The sequence below is a fragment of the Coregonus lavaretus genome, assembly GCF_964263955.1.
Source record: "Coregonus lavaretus genome assembly, chromosome: 6".
NCBI classification, from domain to species: Eukaryota; Metazoa; Chordata; class Actinopteri; order Salmoniformes; family Salmonidae; genus Coregonus; species Coregonus lavaretus.
The window spans coordinates 64,199,380-64,216,901 of NC_139993.1; the positions used below are offsets into that span (position 1 = coordinate 64,199,380).

The window sequence follows — 17,522 nt, forward strand, 5'->3', positions numbered from 1 at the left end:
GCAATATAACTAGTTGTTTGTTATATGAGAACCCAGTACACTGTTCAATGTAACTAGTTTTATGTCTCCTTTTACAAAGTAGACTTTGTAAATTAACGTTCATCTACTCTGCACGCTCGAAAGCTTCCATTCGGGTTCCCCGAAATGTGAAGATGTGTGCTTCCCAGTCATCACTGTGGCCAACACACCACTGAGGTACAGACCATAGAGAGAGATAGAGGACTCATCTTTGTCTCTGTGCCATTACAGCGTCTGTGACAGTGTGGGGCAGCGCCATTGAGGCTATCTCCATTTTGAAGTAGGACATTTTCTTCTTCACGATTGGCCGATCCCTCCTGATGACCCGGTTGGACATGACTCCAACTGGGTTTAACCGGTGTGAAATGGCTAGCTAGTTAGCGATGCGCGCTAGTAGCGTTTCAATCGGTGACGTCACTCGCTCTGAGACCTTTTGAAGTAGTTGTTTCCCTTTGCTCTGCAAGGGCCGCGGCTTTTGAGGAGCGACGGGTAACGATACTTTGTGGGAGGGAGTTGTTGATGTGTTAAGAGAGGGACCAAAGCAACACTGTTATATGGGCCACCAGGAGGGATCAACCAATGAAGTTGGAAGTCCCACCAAGTTGACTACATTAAAATGGTGGAAGCCCTCAATGGCGCTGCAAATGCTAATTTAGCCTTTTGGCCGCTAGAGGCCTCTATCATTCTATATGGTATATGCACACAAGCACCCCTCTTTGCCCCCCTCCCTAGGCCCCTCTCTCCAATGAAAACTGAGATTGCAAGGGGAAGGGTAGAACGACCTGTGTGACGCTAGCCACAATAACGATTAGCCACAATAGTGCAATTTGCGGTTCGCCTTCAAAATAAATGTCCCCCACTGAAAGTGATTCAAACGGATGCAAATATTAGAATCATGCCATATTTGGACTAGAGAATGCTAAACAAGGTCGGAATGTTGTTACATAAATTCAACAAAAGACAATAATTAGTTAATTTGACACCAGAAAAATCTGTTGAAATCGCACTGTGGATGTATTAGACTTTAGAATTGCATTGCGGGCATACTTATATGCACTGTGCAGCCTAACCTATGGATGAAATGGGGTGTCAGCCTACGCAGTGACACTGACAGAACACAACTCCGTGGAGTTTACACAAACATTAGCGTCTTAGCTCTTACTGCAGGTCTTTGAAAACCAGTGTGAAATGAGCCACATTCAGCCTATTAAAGCTATGGATAATCAGAGTGAAAACAAGGCAGATGTTTACGGCAAGAATAGGAAAGAGCTCACCTTTGAACTACGAGACATTCAGATGATGGGATCAAAGGCTACCTTGCACAGGAAATAACCCAACAGAGTGGGACGTGTAGCATGTGCAATAATTCCTGCAGCACAGCTATGTAATCCATGCAACCTAGACATTACTAGTAAAGATGGACATGACAACAGAAAGCAACCTGCCTAACATGTTCCTCGATCCTGCACACAGAGCAAGCACACACATAGAATTGTCTAGTGTAATCACATTTTCAGATACATGGTACATTTTTGATAATGTACACGTCAGGATCAACGTTTGGTATATTAACTGTACTCAGGAAACCTAAATCTACAGCCTATACGTTTGAAAAAGTAGATCAATTATTTTCTGATGCTACATTTGTAGGGGTAGTATGTCTCCCGAGTGGCGCAGTGGTCTAAGGCACTGCATCACAGTGCTAGCTGTGCCACTAGAGATCCTGGTTCGAATCCAGGCTCTGTCGTAGCCGGCTGCGACCGGGAGACCCATGGGGCGGCGCACAATTTGTCCAGGGTAGGGGAGGGAATGGCCGGCAGGGATGTAGCTCAGTTGGTAGAGCATGGCGTTTGCAACGCCAGGGTTGTGGGTTCGATTCCCACAGGGGGCCAGTATAAAAAAATATAAAACAGATAATGTATGCACTCACTAACTGTAAGTCGCTCTGGATAAGAGCGTCTGCTAAATGACTAAAATGTAAATATCGTAGAACACAAAGCACGAAGAAATAGGATTTCCACCAGACAAAGACCACTCATTTGTGCACTGCCAGGTGTGTTGGCAAGCATTCACCTGTTGAAGTTCCCATTCCAGCTAAGTGTCTACCATCTCTGCTAACGAGAGAGGATTATGACCCAATAAAAGAGGGAACGTGGTTTAGTGGTGGGATTATACTGTAGAAGTCTACAACAATCTGGTCAAGATTTAGTGGTGGGATTATACTGTAGAAGTCTACAACAATCTGGTCAAGATTTAGTGGTGGGATTATTACATTTACATTTACATTTTAGTCATTTAGCAGACGCTCTTAACCAGAGCGACTTACAGGAGCAATTAGGGTTAAGTGCCTTGCTCAAGGGCACATTAACGTCATTTAGCAGACGCTCTTAGCCAGAGCGACTCACAAATTGGTGCGTTCACCCTATAGCCAGTGGGATAACCACTTTACAATTTGGGGGGGGGGGGGGTTAGAAGGAATACTTTAGCCTATCCCAGGTATTCCTTAAAGAGGTGGGGTTTCAAATGTCTCCGGAAGGTGGTGTAGAACTGTAGAAGTCTACAACAATCTGGTCAAGGTTTAGTGGTGGGATTATACTGTAGAAGTCTACAACAATCTGGTCAAGATTTAGTGGTGGGATTATACTGTAGAAGTCTACAACAATCTGGTCAAGATTTAGTGGTGGGATTATACTGTAGAAGTCTACAACAATCTGGTCAAGATTTAGTGGTGGGATTATAGTGTAGAAGTCTACAACAATCTGGTCAAGATCCACAGGGATGCTGGCCCATGTTGACTCCAATGCTTTCCCACAGTTGTGTCAAATTGGCTGGATGTCCTTTGGGTGGTGGACCATTCTTGATACACACAGAAAACTGTTGAGTGTGAAAAATCCAGCAGCGTTGCAGTTCTTGAAACCGGTGCGCCTGGCACCTACTACCATGCGCCTGGCACCTACTACCATACCCCGTTCAAAGGCACTTCATCTTTTGTCTTGCCCATTCACCCTCTGAATGCCACACATACACAATCCATGTCTCAATTGTCTCAAGGCTTAAAAATCCTTCTTTAACCTGTCTCCTCCCCTTCATCTACACTGATTGAAGTGGATTTAACAGGTGACATCAATAATAGCTTTCACCTGGATTCACCTGGTCAGTCTATGTCATGGAAAGAGCAGGTGTTCCTAATGTTTCGTACACTTAATGTAGATGTCTACAACAATCTGGTCAAATGTTGCTTTTCAAAACAAGTCTGTACTAATGCCTCCTGTTTCTTTTGTTCGCCAAGAATTGAAGAACCTTTACTGGGAAAACAGACGTTCTGCCTAGTGTCCCCATAGGAGAATTCACTTGGTGGCGTTCTGAATTAGGCGGAGTGAGAATACCTGTGCATTTCAGGTATTCACATCAGGTTGCCATAGACATGGAGCATAGAGCGAATAATGAGACAACCATAACATTAAGCTGTAGAATATTGAGACAACCATAACATTAAGCTGTAGAATAATGAGACAACCATAACATTAAGCTGTAGAATAATGAGACAACCATAACATTAAGTTGTAGAATAATGAGACAACCATAACATTAAGTTGTAGAATAATGAGACAACCATAACATTAAGCTGTAGAATAATGAGACAACCATAACATTAAGCTGTAGAATAATGAGACAACCATAACATTAGGCTGTAGAATAATGAGACAACCATAACATTAAGTTGTAGAATAATGAGACAACCATAACATTAAGTTGTAGAATAATGAGACAAATATAACATTAAGTTGTGGAATAATGGACTCCTTACAGCAATACCAAATGGAAATCAAGGGCATTCTGTACAGATTACAAAACTACCTGACTGTGCAATACTTGGCATTGAATAGAGTTGTGATGGATATTGTCCTTGATTATGAATTCTGGCGTCGATGCCCTAAATTTAAAAAAAACGGCAGCAGTTGTGGTATCTACAGTGAGGGGGAAAAAAGTATTTGATCCCCTGATGATTTTGTACGTTTGCCCACTGACAAAGAAATAATCTGTCTATAATTTTAATGGTAGGTTTATTTGAACAGTGAGAGACAGAATAACAACAAAAAAATCCAGAAAAAAGCATGTCAAAAATGTTATAAATTGATTTGCATTTTAATGAGGGAAATAAGTATTTGACCCCCTCTCAATCAGAAAGATTTCTGGCTCCCAGGTGTCTTTTATACAGGTAACGAGCTGAGATTAGGAGCACACTCTTAAAGGGAGTGCTCCTAATCTCAGCTTGTTACCTGTATAAAAGACACCTGTCCACAGAAGCAATCAATCAATCAGATTCCAAACTATCCTACATGGCCAAGACCAAAGAGCTCTCCAAGGATGTCAGGGACAAGATTGTAGACCTACACAAGGCTGGAATGGGTTACAAGACCATCGCCAAGCAGCTTGGTGAAAAGGTGACAACAGTTGGTGCGATTATTCGCAAATGGAAGAAACACAAAATAACTGTCAATCTCCCTCGGCCTGGGGCTCCATGCAACATCTCACCTCGTGGAGTTGCAATGATCATGAGAACGGTGAGGAATCAGTCCAGAACTACACAGGAGGATCTTGTCACCAAGAAAACAATTGGTAACACACTACGCCGTGAAGGACTGAAATCCTGCAGCGCCCGCAAGGTCCCCCTGCTCACGAAAGCACATATACATGCCCGTCTGAAGTTTGCTAATGAACATCTGAATGATTCAGAGGAGAACTGGGTGAAAGTGTTGTGGTCAGATGAGACCAAAATTGAGCTCTTTGGCATCAACTCAACTCGCCGTGTTTGGAGGAGGAGGAATGCTGCCTATGACCCCAAGAACACCATCCCCACCATCAAACATGGAGGTGGAAACATTATGCTTTGGGGGTGTTTTTCTGCTAAGGGGACAGGACAACTTCACCGCATCAAAGGGACGATGGACGGGGCCATGTACCATCAAATCTTGAGTGAGAACCTCCTTCCCTCAGCCAGGGCATATAAAATGGGTTGTGGATGGGTATTCCAGCATGACAATGACCCAAAACACACGGCCAAGGCAACAAAGGAGTGGCTCAAGAAGAAGCACATTAAGGTCCTGGAGTGGCCTATCCAGTCTCCAGACCTTAATCCCATAGAATATCTGTGGAGGGAGCTGATGGTTTGAGTTGCCAAACGTCAGCCTCGAAACCTTAATGACTTGGAGAAGATCTGCAAAGAGGAGTGGGACAAAATCTTTCCTGAGATGTGTGCAAACCTGGTGGCCAACTACAAGAAATGTCTGACCTCTGTGATTGCCAACAAGGGTTTTGCCACCAAGTACTAAGTCATGTTTTGCAGAGGGGTCAAATACTTATTTCCCTCATTAAAATGCAAATCAATTCATAACATTTTTGGCATGCGTTTTTCTGGATTTTTTTGTTGTTATTCTGTCTCTCACTGTTCAAATAAACCTACCATTTAAAATTATAGGCTGATCATTTCTTTGTCAGTGGGCAAACGTACAAAATCAGCAGGGGATCAAATATTTTTTTTCCCTCACTGTATGTACAGTGGGGAAAAAAAGTATTTAGTCAGCCACCAATTGTGCAAGTTCTCCCACTTAAAAAGATAAGAGAGGCCTGTAATTTTCAGCATAGGTACACGTCAACTATGACAGACAAAATGAGAAAAAAAAATCCAGAAAATCACATTGTAGGATTTTTTATGAATTTATTTGCATATTATGGTGGAAAATAAGTATTTGGTCAATAACAAACGTTTCTCAATACTTTGTTATATACCCTTTGTTGGCAATGACACAGGTCAAACGTTTTCTGTAAGTCTTCACAAGGTTTTCACACACTGTTGCTGAATTTTGGCCCATTCCTCCATGCAGATATCCTCTAGAGCAGTGATGTTTCGGACTTTCAACTCCCTCCAAAGATCTTCTATGGGGTTGAGATCTGGAGACTGACTAGGCCACTCCAGGACCTTGAAATGCTTCTTACGAAACCACTCCTTCGTTGCTCGGGCGGTGTGTTTGGGATCATTGTCATGCTGAAAGACCCAGCCACGTTTCATCTTCAATGCCCTTGCTGATGGAAGGAGGTTTTCACTCAAAATCTCACAATACATGGCCCCATTCATTCTTTCTTTTACACGGATCAGTCGTCCTCGTCCCTTTGCAGAAAAACAGCCCCAAAGCATGATGTTTCCACCCCCATGCTTCACAGTAGGTATGGTGTTCTTTGGATGCAACTCAGCATTCTTTGTCCTCCAAACACGACGAGTTGAGTTTTTACCAAAAAGTTCTATTTTGGTTTCATCTGACCATATGACATTCTCCCAATCCTCTTCTGGATCATCCAAATGCACTCTAGCAAACTTCAGACGGGCCTGGACATGTACTGGCTTAAGCAGGGGGACACGTCTGGCACTGCAGGATTTGAGTCCCTGGCGGCGTAGTGTGTTACTGATGGTAGGCTTTGTTACTTTGGTCCCAGCTCTCTGCAGGTCATTCACTAGGTCCCCCCGTGTGGTTCTGGGATTTTTGCTCACCGTTCTTGCTCACCGTTCATTTTGACCCCACGGGGTGAGATCTTGCGTGGAGCCCCAGATCGAGGGAGATTATCAGTGGTCTTGTATGTCTTCCATTTCCTAAAAATTGCTCCCACAGTTGATTTCTTCAAACCAAGCTGCTTACCTATTGCAGATTCAGTCTTCCCAGCCTGGTGCAGGTCTACAATTTTGTTTCTGGTGTCCTTTGACAGCTCTTTGGTCTTGGCCATAGTGGAGTTTGGAGTGTGACTGTTTGAGGTTGTGGACAGGTGTCTTTTATACTGATAACAAGTTCAAACAGGTGCCATTAATACAGGTAACGAGTGGAGGACAGAGGAGCCTCTTAAAGAAGAAGTTACAGGTCTGTGAGAGCCAGAAATCTTGCTTGTTTGTAGGTGACCAAAGACTTATTTTCCACCATACTTTGCAAATAAATTCATTAAAAATCCTACAATGTGATATTCTGGATTTTTTTTCTCATTTTGTCTGTCATAATTGACGTGTACCTATGATGAAAATTACAGGCCTCTCTCATCTTTTTAAGTGGGAGAACTTGCACAATTGGTGGCTGACTAAATACTTTTTTTCCCCACTGTATGTTTGTTTTCCAAAGCAGTCCTTTCAGCGTTAACCCATTTTGCGACAAAGGAATGAGAGACCGTCTGTTGAATGAGTTGACAGAAAACGCAGTACTTGTTTAGAAAGATGTAGCTGAGTGATATAATTTTATGATATGCCTGTTTTGAATTACTCATTAAATTAATGAAGTCATCTAATGAAATGTAGATGGCTTGAATCTGACGTTTCATTTTTCGTTTCACAGTTGTGTTCTGTGAGTATCACTGAATAGGCTGATACCCCATTTCAGGGGTGCAACAATCTCTAATTTAGGCTGTACAGTCCAATATGTATGTTCAATACGCACAGTTGGCTGTATGCTTAATGTGGCTTATTTCACACTGGTTGTTCGTGTCCCACAATAAGAGTTAAGACGCTAATATTTGTGTCAACTCTACAGAGTTGTGTTCTGTGAGTGTCACCGAGAAGGCTGACACCCCATTTCATGGTTACAACATCCATAGGTAAGGCTGTACAGTGCATATAAGTATGCCCACAATGCAATTCTAAAGTCTAATACATCCACCGTAAGATTTCAACTGATTTGTACTTATTTTTGTGTCAAATTAACAAATGATTGTCTTTTGTTGAATTCGCATTCCGACCTTGTTTAGCATTATCTAGTCCAAATATTGAATGATTTCATCATTTATATCCGTTTGAATCACTTTCCATGGTAGACTTTTATTTTGAAAGCGAACCACAAAATCCACTATTTGGGAAGTGTGCAGGAGGGCATGGGAAAGAGGATTGTGTAGTTCCGGTGGATAAAGATGTGTGTGTCAACTTTAGGGGTGCTCATGTTGCTGGGGATCGGAAGTGTCCGGTACGAGAGAGGCAGGTTGAGGTGGTCAGAGTCAGAGCAGTGTAGAGGGTGTCGTATGCTGAGGCAGTGGAGAAAGTGGAGGAGGATGGGTCAAGGGTCAAGGGTCAAGGGTGAGGGATCCTGAGAGGATCCCAGTGAGTAGTAGATTTGTGCCAGCACAGAGGGATAGGCCAACGAGTGTTATGCTTCAGTAAGGTTGGCTTCTTAGCGTTCATAGCAATGGTTATCAACCGTACCGCAGAAATGGGACGTAAATCACAGAAAATATATATTGTGGTGGCAGCTGCAGAGAAGTATTTGGCTATACGAGATTTAACTTCAGAAGAGTTACAGGGTGTGTTGAGGGGTGGTGTCCCGTCCTCCCAGGCCGTTGGCATGGTGCAGGATCAGATAGGTTCAAAGTAGTGGAATGGGGTAGTGGGTTTTTAATGAGTGTAGGTGGCAGCTGCAGAGAATTATCTGGGTGTATGAGATTTTACTGCAGAACAGTTAATGGGGTGGTGATTTTTATGACATGGTGTTATATAGATGTAGGGTTAGTTGGTGGTGCAATTTTTTCCTTTTAGGAACAGGAATAATGAAGATCATTTTATGTAGATTGGCCGTGACTGGCCTTACACTTTAATACAGTAGGTGGTGTTGTATACACCTTTAAATTGGATGTGATCCGCCAACCCAATCCCAAAGAAGAAGAAGAAGTCCACTATATATGGAAATATAGCATATGGATCAGAATCTCAGACATCTTTAAAAAAAAAAGCTAGATGTTATCCTGGCCCAAGCGCTAAGAATACGTTGTGGAGCACTCAGGACCTCCCCGGTGGCAGCGATGCAGGTAGACTTGGGAGAGACGCCGTTCAAGTTAAGAAGACAACAGCTAGCCGTGACATATTGGGTAAATCTACAAGGACATCAGGTTACACATCCTACAAAAAAAAGGTGCTCCTAGAGTGCTGGGAACATGAACACAATCTGAATACAAGCTTTGGGTGGATAGGCAATTGCATTGCGAGAGAGATGGGTTTTTTTGGGGGAGGGAGTTTAGCCTCTCTGTGGTTCTTTCTGCTATCCCATCTTGGTTTCTCCCTCAGCCAGTGATAGATCTAGGGTTGCTTGAGAAGGTAAGAGATGTTGAGGAAGGAGTACATTCAGTTGTAAGTGAACATTTTAAGAACACAATACTACGCTTTCTTGAATATATTCCCAGATGGATCTAAGGACCCTGAAACAGGGAGGACAGGAGCAGCTTTTAGTGTTCCTGAGTTTAAGGAGGCAGTGACGAAAAAAAAAACAACGGATCATTTATCTGTTTACACAACGGGAGTTGCTGACCGTACTATTGGCTGCAGAGTGGGTGGAGGAGGTGTGGCCAAACAGGGTGGTCATCTGCTCTGACTCCTGGGCAGCACTGATGAGCTTACATTCATGTGTGTCTCAGAGCAGCCAGGATGTATTGTATGAGGTTTTACAGTGTTTGTACAGGGTGAAAACAGATGGGGGTATTTGGGATGTTCCTCTGGGTAACAGCTCATGTGGGGAGTAGAGGGGAATGAGGAGGTGGATGTTATCGCCAAGAAAGACTCCTAAACATCCTAATGTTGAGATGGAATTGTAAAGCAGAAGCCAAGGGATTAATAAGAACAGTGGTTAAAAATAAGTGGCAAGAGTTGTGGAACAGGGAGAGAAAGGAAAGACCCCTGTATAAGATCCAGGAAAAGATGGGGGCAGGGAGGTTCTCGGGCCGAGAGAGAGAAGGGAGGACAGTGTAATCACAAGGCGGAGACTGGGAAACACAAGGCTCAATAGTAGATTGAAAGTGGTGGGGAAACATCCGACTGAGAGGTGTGATCATTGTCAGGAGGAGATGGAGACAGTGGAACGTGTTCTATTTCAGTGCCAGAAATATGTGAGGGAAAAGGAGCGATTGTTATTAGATTTGAGGAGTAATGGGGTTGAAGAGCCAGGACTAAGTGAACTGCTGGGGAAATCTTCAGGGGATGTAGTATTTAATTATGTATTTCGTTTCCTTAGGGAGACGAGATTATTGGGTAGGATTTAGACCAGGGTTCTTCAATTCCGGTCCTGGAGGGCCGAAACACCTCTGTTTTTCATCCTCTCCTTCTAATCAGGGGCTAATTCAGACCTGGGATACCAGGTGAGTGCAATTAACTACCAGGTAGAAATAAAAAACAGAAGTGTTTCGGCCCACCAGGACCGGAATTGAAGAACCCTGATTTAGACCTTCGCTGTCTCTGGTCCACACTCCAGTCCAGTTGGTGGCGGTAATGCACCTTAAAGTTGGTTGCCAACCGCCATATAAAATCCACAGAAAAATCTGAAGTCCACTATTGTGGCAAGCTTCACACAGGTGGAAGAACGAACCATGAAAGCAGAAAGCTAGATGTTATATTCGGGAAAATCTTAACTATTTATCTTTTTTAAAAAGTTAAATAGATCTAAGTTGTATAATATGTGCAAAGGACTGTGAATCCAGAATTGTATCCAAACATTGGCAAACTTGACAAAAAAAACTAATCGCATATTGGAGCGCGGTCGAGTCTGGCCGAAGTTAGCGTGTTCGGCTAATCAGTTAGCTAGCAAACTATCAAGAAGCACGAAAAACCTGGTGAAACGGGGAAGAAAACAAAAGAGCGATTGAATATCAAGTAGTAATGTTGCCTTTAGGAATTAACTTGCGCTACGGATGAAAAATAAATCGAGGATTTGGAAAAACGAGGCTCGGGGAATCAACTAGCGAAGAAGCACAACAGCTAGCTACAAGACAACTGCAATGTTGTTGGGGCAGCAGGGACTGGTTCGCCGTTGTGTCAGCCCCTCGGTGTGTCGAGGCTGGCCACATTCGGTTCAGTGGAGACTCTGGGGTTTGTTTTTCCTGCTGTTGGTGGAAGGGGCCGTCTGCCTCGCCGACCCCGGCACCAGCAGTGCCCCTGCTCCGGGCATCGACAATCGCCCCAGTGTCAACGTCTACATGAGCGAGGAGGAGGTCAAGAAGCTTTTGGGTAAAGCACATTGTTGATAAAGGACTGATATAACAGCTAGCTAGCAGTTAACTGTTAGCTAATCACAACTATTTAGTTAACTACTGGCACAGGGTTAGTTATACATATATTTGCTACGGGTGTACTGCATACCCTTGACTGCTTGCTCCTAGCTAACTGGCTAGCCAGCTGGCTAACGTTAGCCCCCTGTAATGCAAACTCGGTCTAACAAACTAGCTAACTAACAAGCTACACCGGCTAGGTAATAGCTGACTTTTAAAATATTCAGGTGAGTCCAAGCAATATGGACCGCTGAGGAAGTGGTTTTCTTTTCGAGTAACCCATTCATAGACGCTAACTACCTTTCTAGCGCCTATTGACGATGGTATCTTCTGGCCGGGGTAGGTTTGTTAAGAGCCCCGACGCTCATTCTGAACGTTAACGCATCACTTGCGGTCATTGTTCTTCTATGGTATATTGGAGATCACACACTAATGTGCATCCCGACACCTACTATACGGGATGGAAAGAGGATCTCTCTCCCCCCCCCCAAAAAAAAAAAACCTGAACAAACTACCCACAGATCTGATCCCTACACCGGCTCAGGGGAAACCTGGGAGGGGAAACCTTGGCAGGTGGGTCTTCCTGTGCCAATGCACCTTACAAGGCTTTAGATGTAAAATCCTTGAGTCCCAAAACCTTTTCTGCCACAATAATGTCCAGTTTCTTAGACTTCTTTGAGACTTGTGCTCTACAGTTTATAACTTGTGGCAATGAATGCAACAAAATCCACCTTTTTAACACACAGGGTATCTTTTGTCTGGCAGCAAACATTTTACTACAGGCTGTGGTGCGTCCTCTACCATATCTTCACTAGCATCACTTGTTTTCCCAATTATTTTTTTAATGGCCTCCGCATAGGAGATTCGATTGACCTCTAACTTTTGCCACCTCAATTTCCTAAACCCTTACAGGAACCTCCAGGAACTCAGGATCATGATCTGTGGTCCTCTGTAGCTCCGCTGGTAGAGCACGGCGCTTGTAACGCCAAGGTAGTGGGTTCGATCCCCGGGAACACCCATACACAAAAATGTATGCACGCATGACTGTAAGTCGCTTTGGATAAAAGCGTCTGCTAAATGGCTTATTATTATTATTATTATTTTCTCCACCACAATCGCAACACCGTCGTCCTTCTACACACCGTTCTTCAGTATACTATGGTCTGCACACACTTGAAACATGGCCAAATCCTTTACAATTCTTACACTGCAGTGGTTTGGGGACGAAAGCTCATACGGCATATCTTGCATAACCAAGCTTCACATGTTTTAGTTTTTTCTTTTTTTTTCTTAAAAAAACAACAGGACCGACAGACATTCTTATTTCCCTCCATTCACCCAGCGGGTCAGACGGCGGGCACCAACCACACCAGGAATTCTCTTCAGGATTCAACCTGAACATCCGTCGTCGTCATCCCTGAGGCCCACTGCAGTCTTCCACTGCTCTTCAGAAATACACAATGAATCAAAATCAGACCACTCCTGGTCACTCTGACAGACTCCACTTTTCCAAGCGTACACTTCACCGTTTTCGACACCTCAAACGGGTTTCCCCACATATGCATCCTTACTCAACAAACGCATCCCAACAAGAAGCGATTCATTATCATTCATGCACGTATCCTCCACTCCAATTTTAGACAACTTCCTGTTTGTTCCAGTTTTCGATACTGCTGTTGTCCATTCAGAACATTCGTCTTCACCAGCTTTGCTCGACGCGCTGCTTGATTTCGAACTCTGCATCCACATGTTCGGAAGCTGAAGTCTATGCCCCTCGTCTGTGATTGGTCAACAGGAGGGATTCTTCAATGAAGTGTTTGTTGTCATTCAACATTTTAGACGACTTGTTTTCATGCACGTTTTTTCTATTGAGAAATACTGCACCAAACATCCTAGTTATATGTAAAGTTGGCGACCTAAGATCTTGTCAAAAATGTAAAAAATTGACAGATTTCTTTTCGAGTTATCTCAGATTTAATTCTGACTATTTGGAAGAAGTGTAATACTCGCTATGCCGTCTCAAGATGGACAAACAGTACTATTGCCGCTTTTTTCTTGTTTTTCAAGCAACAGTCTTTTCAAGCAAAGGTCGAAGGTATGCAGCACACTCTTTCGGTTCAGCTAGGCGCCAGCCAAACTGAAGCATGCGGAAGCCTTAAGCATTACCTGGGAGGAAGTGTAGGTTGTCAACTGGAGGCACACACAGTTTATGGATCTGTGCAAAACCTATAATGCAAATGTAAGTTCTCTGGGAGAAGTAGCTAGGGTTAGCTACCAACATTAATGCAGATGTACCCCAACAAGTTACCCACGTCTTGCGCTTGCAGATGCAGAAAAAGTGTATCTGCATTTGTTGGCTGCTTTGTAAAGTTGACTCCTAAAACAAGTACGCTATTGTGAGTGGCAGAAGCAGTTTTGGATATAGGCTATACAGCACGATGCATGCATTGTTCTTTACCGATTCACCCATAATGAATGCCTGCCTTGTGTGTAAAATATATAGTGTGACCATTAGTAACATGGAAAAAGATTTGAAATGAGAGATGCAGTATTTTTCAGATCCAAACCCATGGCTTTTAGGAACTCATTACGCTAATAGGAAGCATATGAAATGAGGACAGGGACCACTTTGTATTGAAGGAATAGGAAATCTGCTGCAGCATTTAGAGCCAGACCAGGAAGCCCAGGCTACAGGCATTCTGAGCCAAACACATGCATCATATTCTTAGAAGCACAGAAAACTGAATCTGAGATCTTGTTAAAGCCATCACATAATGGCATTTCCAAACTCACATGGGCCTAATGAACCCATTGCATGAACAGTAGGCTTTGGCCTAGCTTCTATACTGTTGACCACGGTCTATAACGCTCTGGTCAAAAGTAGTGCACTATGTAGGGGATAGGGTCCCATTTGGGACTAGACGTAACATCGTAAAAGTAAATCAGGACACTCAAATTAGTATGATATGTTAAGTTTTGGTATGGTTACATAAGACCGATTTTTTTGTTTTGTTTCTTAAGGCAAAAAATAAAGTAGGGTGGGTGGGCGTAATAATGCCAAAGTCTAGCAATCAAAAGGTTCCGCTTTCGAATCTCACCACGGACAACTTTAGCATTTTAGATCATTAGCAACTTTTCTACAACTTGCTACTTTGCAACTACTTAGCATGTTAGCTAACCCTAACCTTAACCCTTTTAGCTAACCTTAACCCTTTTAGCTAACCCTAACCTTAACCCTTTTAGCTAACCCTAACCTTAACCCTTTTAGCTAACCCTAACCTTAACCCATTTAGCTAACCCTAACCCTTTTAGCTAACCCTTTTAGCTAACCCTAACCCTTTTAGCTAACCTTAACCCTTTTAGCTAACCCTAACTTTAACCCTTTTAGCTAACCCTAACTTTAACCCTTTTAGCTAACCCTAACTTTAACCCTTTTAGCTAACCCTAACTTTAACCCTTTTAGCTAACCCTAACCCTTTTAGCTAACCCTAACCTTAACCCTTTTAGCTAACCCTAACCTTAACCCTTTTAGCTAACCCTAACCTTAACCCTTTTAGCTAACCCGTCCCCTAACCCTTTTAGCTAACCCTAACCTTAACCCTTTTAGCTAACCCTAACCCTTTTAGCTAACCCTAACCTTAACCCTTTTAGCTAACCCTAACCTTAACCCTTTTAGCTAACCCTAACCTTAACCCTTTTAGCTAACCCGTCCCCTAACCCTTTTAGCTAACCCGTCCCCTAACCCTTTTAGCTAACCCGTCCCCTAACCCTTTTAGCTAACCTTAACCCTTTTAGCTAACCCGTCCCCTAACCCTTTTAGCTAACCCGTCCCCTAACCCTTTTAGCTAACCCGTCCCCTAACCCTTTTAGCTAACCTTAACCCTTTTAGCTAACCCTAACCTTAACCCTTTTAGCTAACCCTAACCTTAACCCTTTTAGCTAACCCGTCCCCTAACCCTTTTAGCTAACCCTAACCTTAACCCTTTTAGCTAACCCTAACCTTAACCCTTTTAGCTAACCCGTCCCCTAACCCTTTTAGCTAACCCTAACCTTAACCCTTTTAGCTAACCCGTCCCCTAACGGTTTTGAATATTTCCTTTTGTATTGTGTTGTGGAATGTTGGGCTCCACATATTCAATGAGTTTCCTGCTGCATCACACACAGTATGTTAGCTAGCCTAGCACTAGTTTTGTTCCTAAGAAATCACATCGTAAAATGGCAACTACACAGTAATAACTTCTGCCTTCTTTTTTAAAGGCCTATGTGTATCCGGACTGGCGCGGTAATTGTGTAGTCGTGCAAAAAAGTCGTGCAAAAAAGACGTGACTAAAATAACCGGCATAACTGTTCGAAAAACATTAATTTTATTGTATTTTAAGTAAATATATCCTATATACACAATAGCAGTAGTGTAAAATATTTTTTTTATAAACAATTGTTTTTTTCTACCTTAATCCGTCAAACTGTCCATCTCCTCCCTCCAACGTGCGCTCCTCTGATGCTGTAACAGGGGTTTTCAACCATTTCTTGCCCAGGGACGACCTCCCAGGCAAACCGGTGACCCAGGGACCCCCATCATATGTTAGCAAAACATTGTTTTCTCTCACACGTCTTATCAGGTGAATGATAATGGCAAGGAGAGGTAATCAACGTTTTATTAATGATTTTTTGTTGTTGTTGTTGACCTCCCCACATTATAATTGGAAGAAGTGTAAACCCTTAACAGCCTATTGGCTAGAAAGGTAACTCCAAACACATGGTCTCTAATAGCAGCTGTTTAGCTGGTTAAACAAAGGTTAGCCATGTGTTGGCAAAAAATAATGTCCAAGTCAAGAAAGCTAACCAGCGGCACTGCCACACTGCTACTCATGGCTGCTTGTTCAAACCCTATGCAGATACTCCGGTGAGTATAATTAGCTCCAATGAGTGTAAATTGCTCAAGATTAAGAGTTGAGAAATTAAGTTGACATCATTATAAAGAACAAATGCCCCTCCTTTTCTATTCAAGATTCGTTTTATTCTCTTGTTAACAATATTCATAAAAACATTGAAAAACTTATAAAAAATAAAAAAATCTATTTTTTGCGGACCCCCTGGCCTGCAGTATCTCGGCGGACCCCCCCGGTTGAATACCCCTGCTGTATCATGATCTGTAGCTGTACTTATGCGTAGTGCTCTGGCTAGACGTTTTAATAAGAGTAGGGACAAATAATAACTCTGAAATGAGCTTAACAAAATTGTAAAAAAATTTTTTAGCAAATGATCAGCATATATGTGCGAGGAATGATGACAGGTGCCAGTTTTAGCGTTTTTTTCTTTTCTTTCCTCTCCATTAATGGGATGCAACTGAGCAAAAACGTAGTGTGATTTGAATCTTGTAGGCTAATATTTTCTATATCATTATTTCTCTCTCATTACAGAGTCCTCTCTACATGCTCTTGCATTGACCGCAGCAGGTCCTAGATTTTATATATTGCACCCACCCCATAACGTTGCCATGGAAAATTTTAATGTTTCCAATTGCCGATCAGCAACTGTCGTAAATCAGGCTGCATATTGTGGGTCCCGTGTAGCTCAGTTGGTAGAGCATGGCGCTTGCAAAGCCAGGGTTGTGGGTTCGTTTCCCACGGGGGGGGGGCCAGTATGAAAAAATGTATGCACTCACTTAACTGTAAGTCGCTCTGGATAAGAACGTCTGCTAAATGACTAAAATGTAAATGTGAAATATTGAACGTTGAGATTGCCGAAAGGTTTGGCAAGGAGTGGAATGTTAGTCTGAGTACCAGTGTCTTTAGCTATCAGATGTATACATCCTGTGAAATATCTGTCTCCTTGTTCCATCTGTGCTGCAACTGCATGACCACTGCAGACAGAGATGAGATGAGAAAATGGCGCGCCTTCATTTTGCCATTCAAACAGTTATAACGGTGACCGTGGACATTTTTTTTTTCCTGACAAATAACCACAACCCAAAACTCCATGACTTATCACAGCCCTAATCTGGTTATACTTTCACATATCGTACCCATAATCCTTCTGCCATAGCCTGGGTACCTAATCTGTTTAGCTAACGTTCCACTCCGTGTAGCTTTAGTGGTTAAGAGCGTTGTGCCAGTAACCGAAAGGTCGCTGGTTCTAATCCCCGTGCCGACTAGGTGAAAAATCTGTCGACGTGCCCTTGAGCAAGGCACTTAACCCTAATTGCTCCTGTAAGTCGCTCTGGATAAGAGCGTCTGCTAAATGACTAAAATGTAAATTGAATGTCATATGCCAGCGTTTAGCATAACCGTGTCAAGGAGTGGAATTGTAGCTAAACAGACTGGTAGCCAGGCTACTTCTGCCATGGCTATTTCATCTTTTGTTTAGGTAACAGGTGCTGCCTTTCTGGGCAGCAAGCAAAGCAGAGTAGGGCTGTTGCGGTGACCGTATTACCGCCACACCGGCGGTCACGA

The 17,522-nt window shown here is 43.0% G+C and overlaps 1 protein-coding gene across 3 annotated transcripts in view; it reads left to right on the top strand.

Annotated features, from left to right (window-relative positions):
- Positions 1-10,355: 10,355 nt before the first annotated feature.
- LOC311131266 (tyrosine-protein kinase RYK-like) overlaps positions 10,356-17,522 on the top strand; it is a 96,679-nt gene continuing 89,512 nt past the window's right edge. For 2 of the 3 annotated variants that reach the window (XM_084164135.1, XM_084164136.1), the window contains exon 1: positions 10,356-11,029. In XM_084164135.1, coding sequence (XP_084020261.1) covers positions 10,801-11,029 — 229 coding nt within the window. In that variant the 5' untranslated portion in view covers positions 10,356-10,800. The remainder of the gene's footprint in view (positions 11,030-17,522) is intronic. The other variant, XM_084164134.1, reaches the window with a different exon arrangement.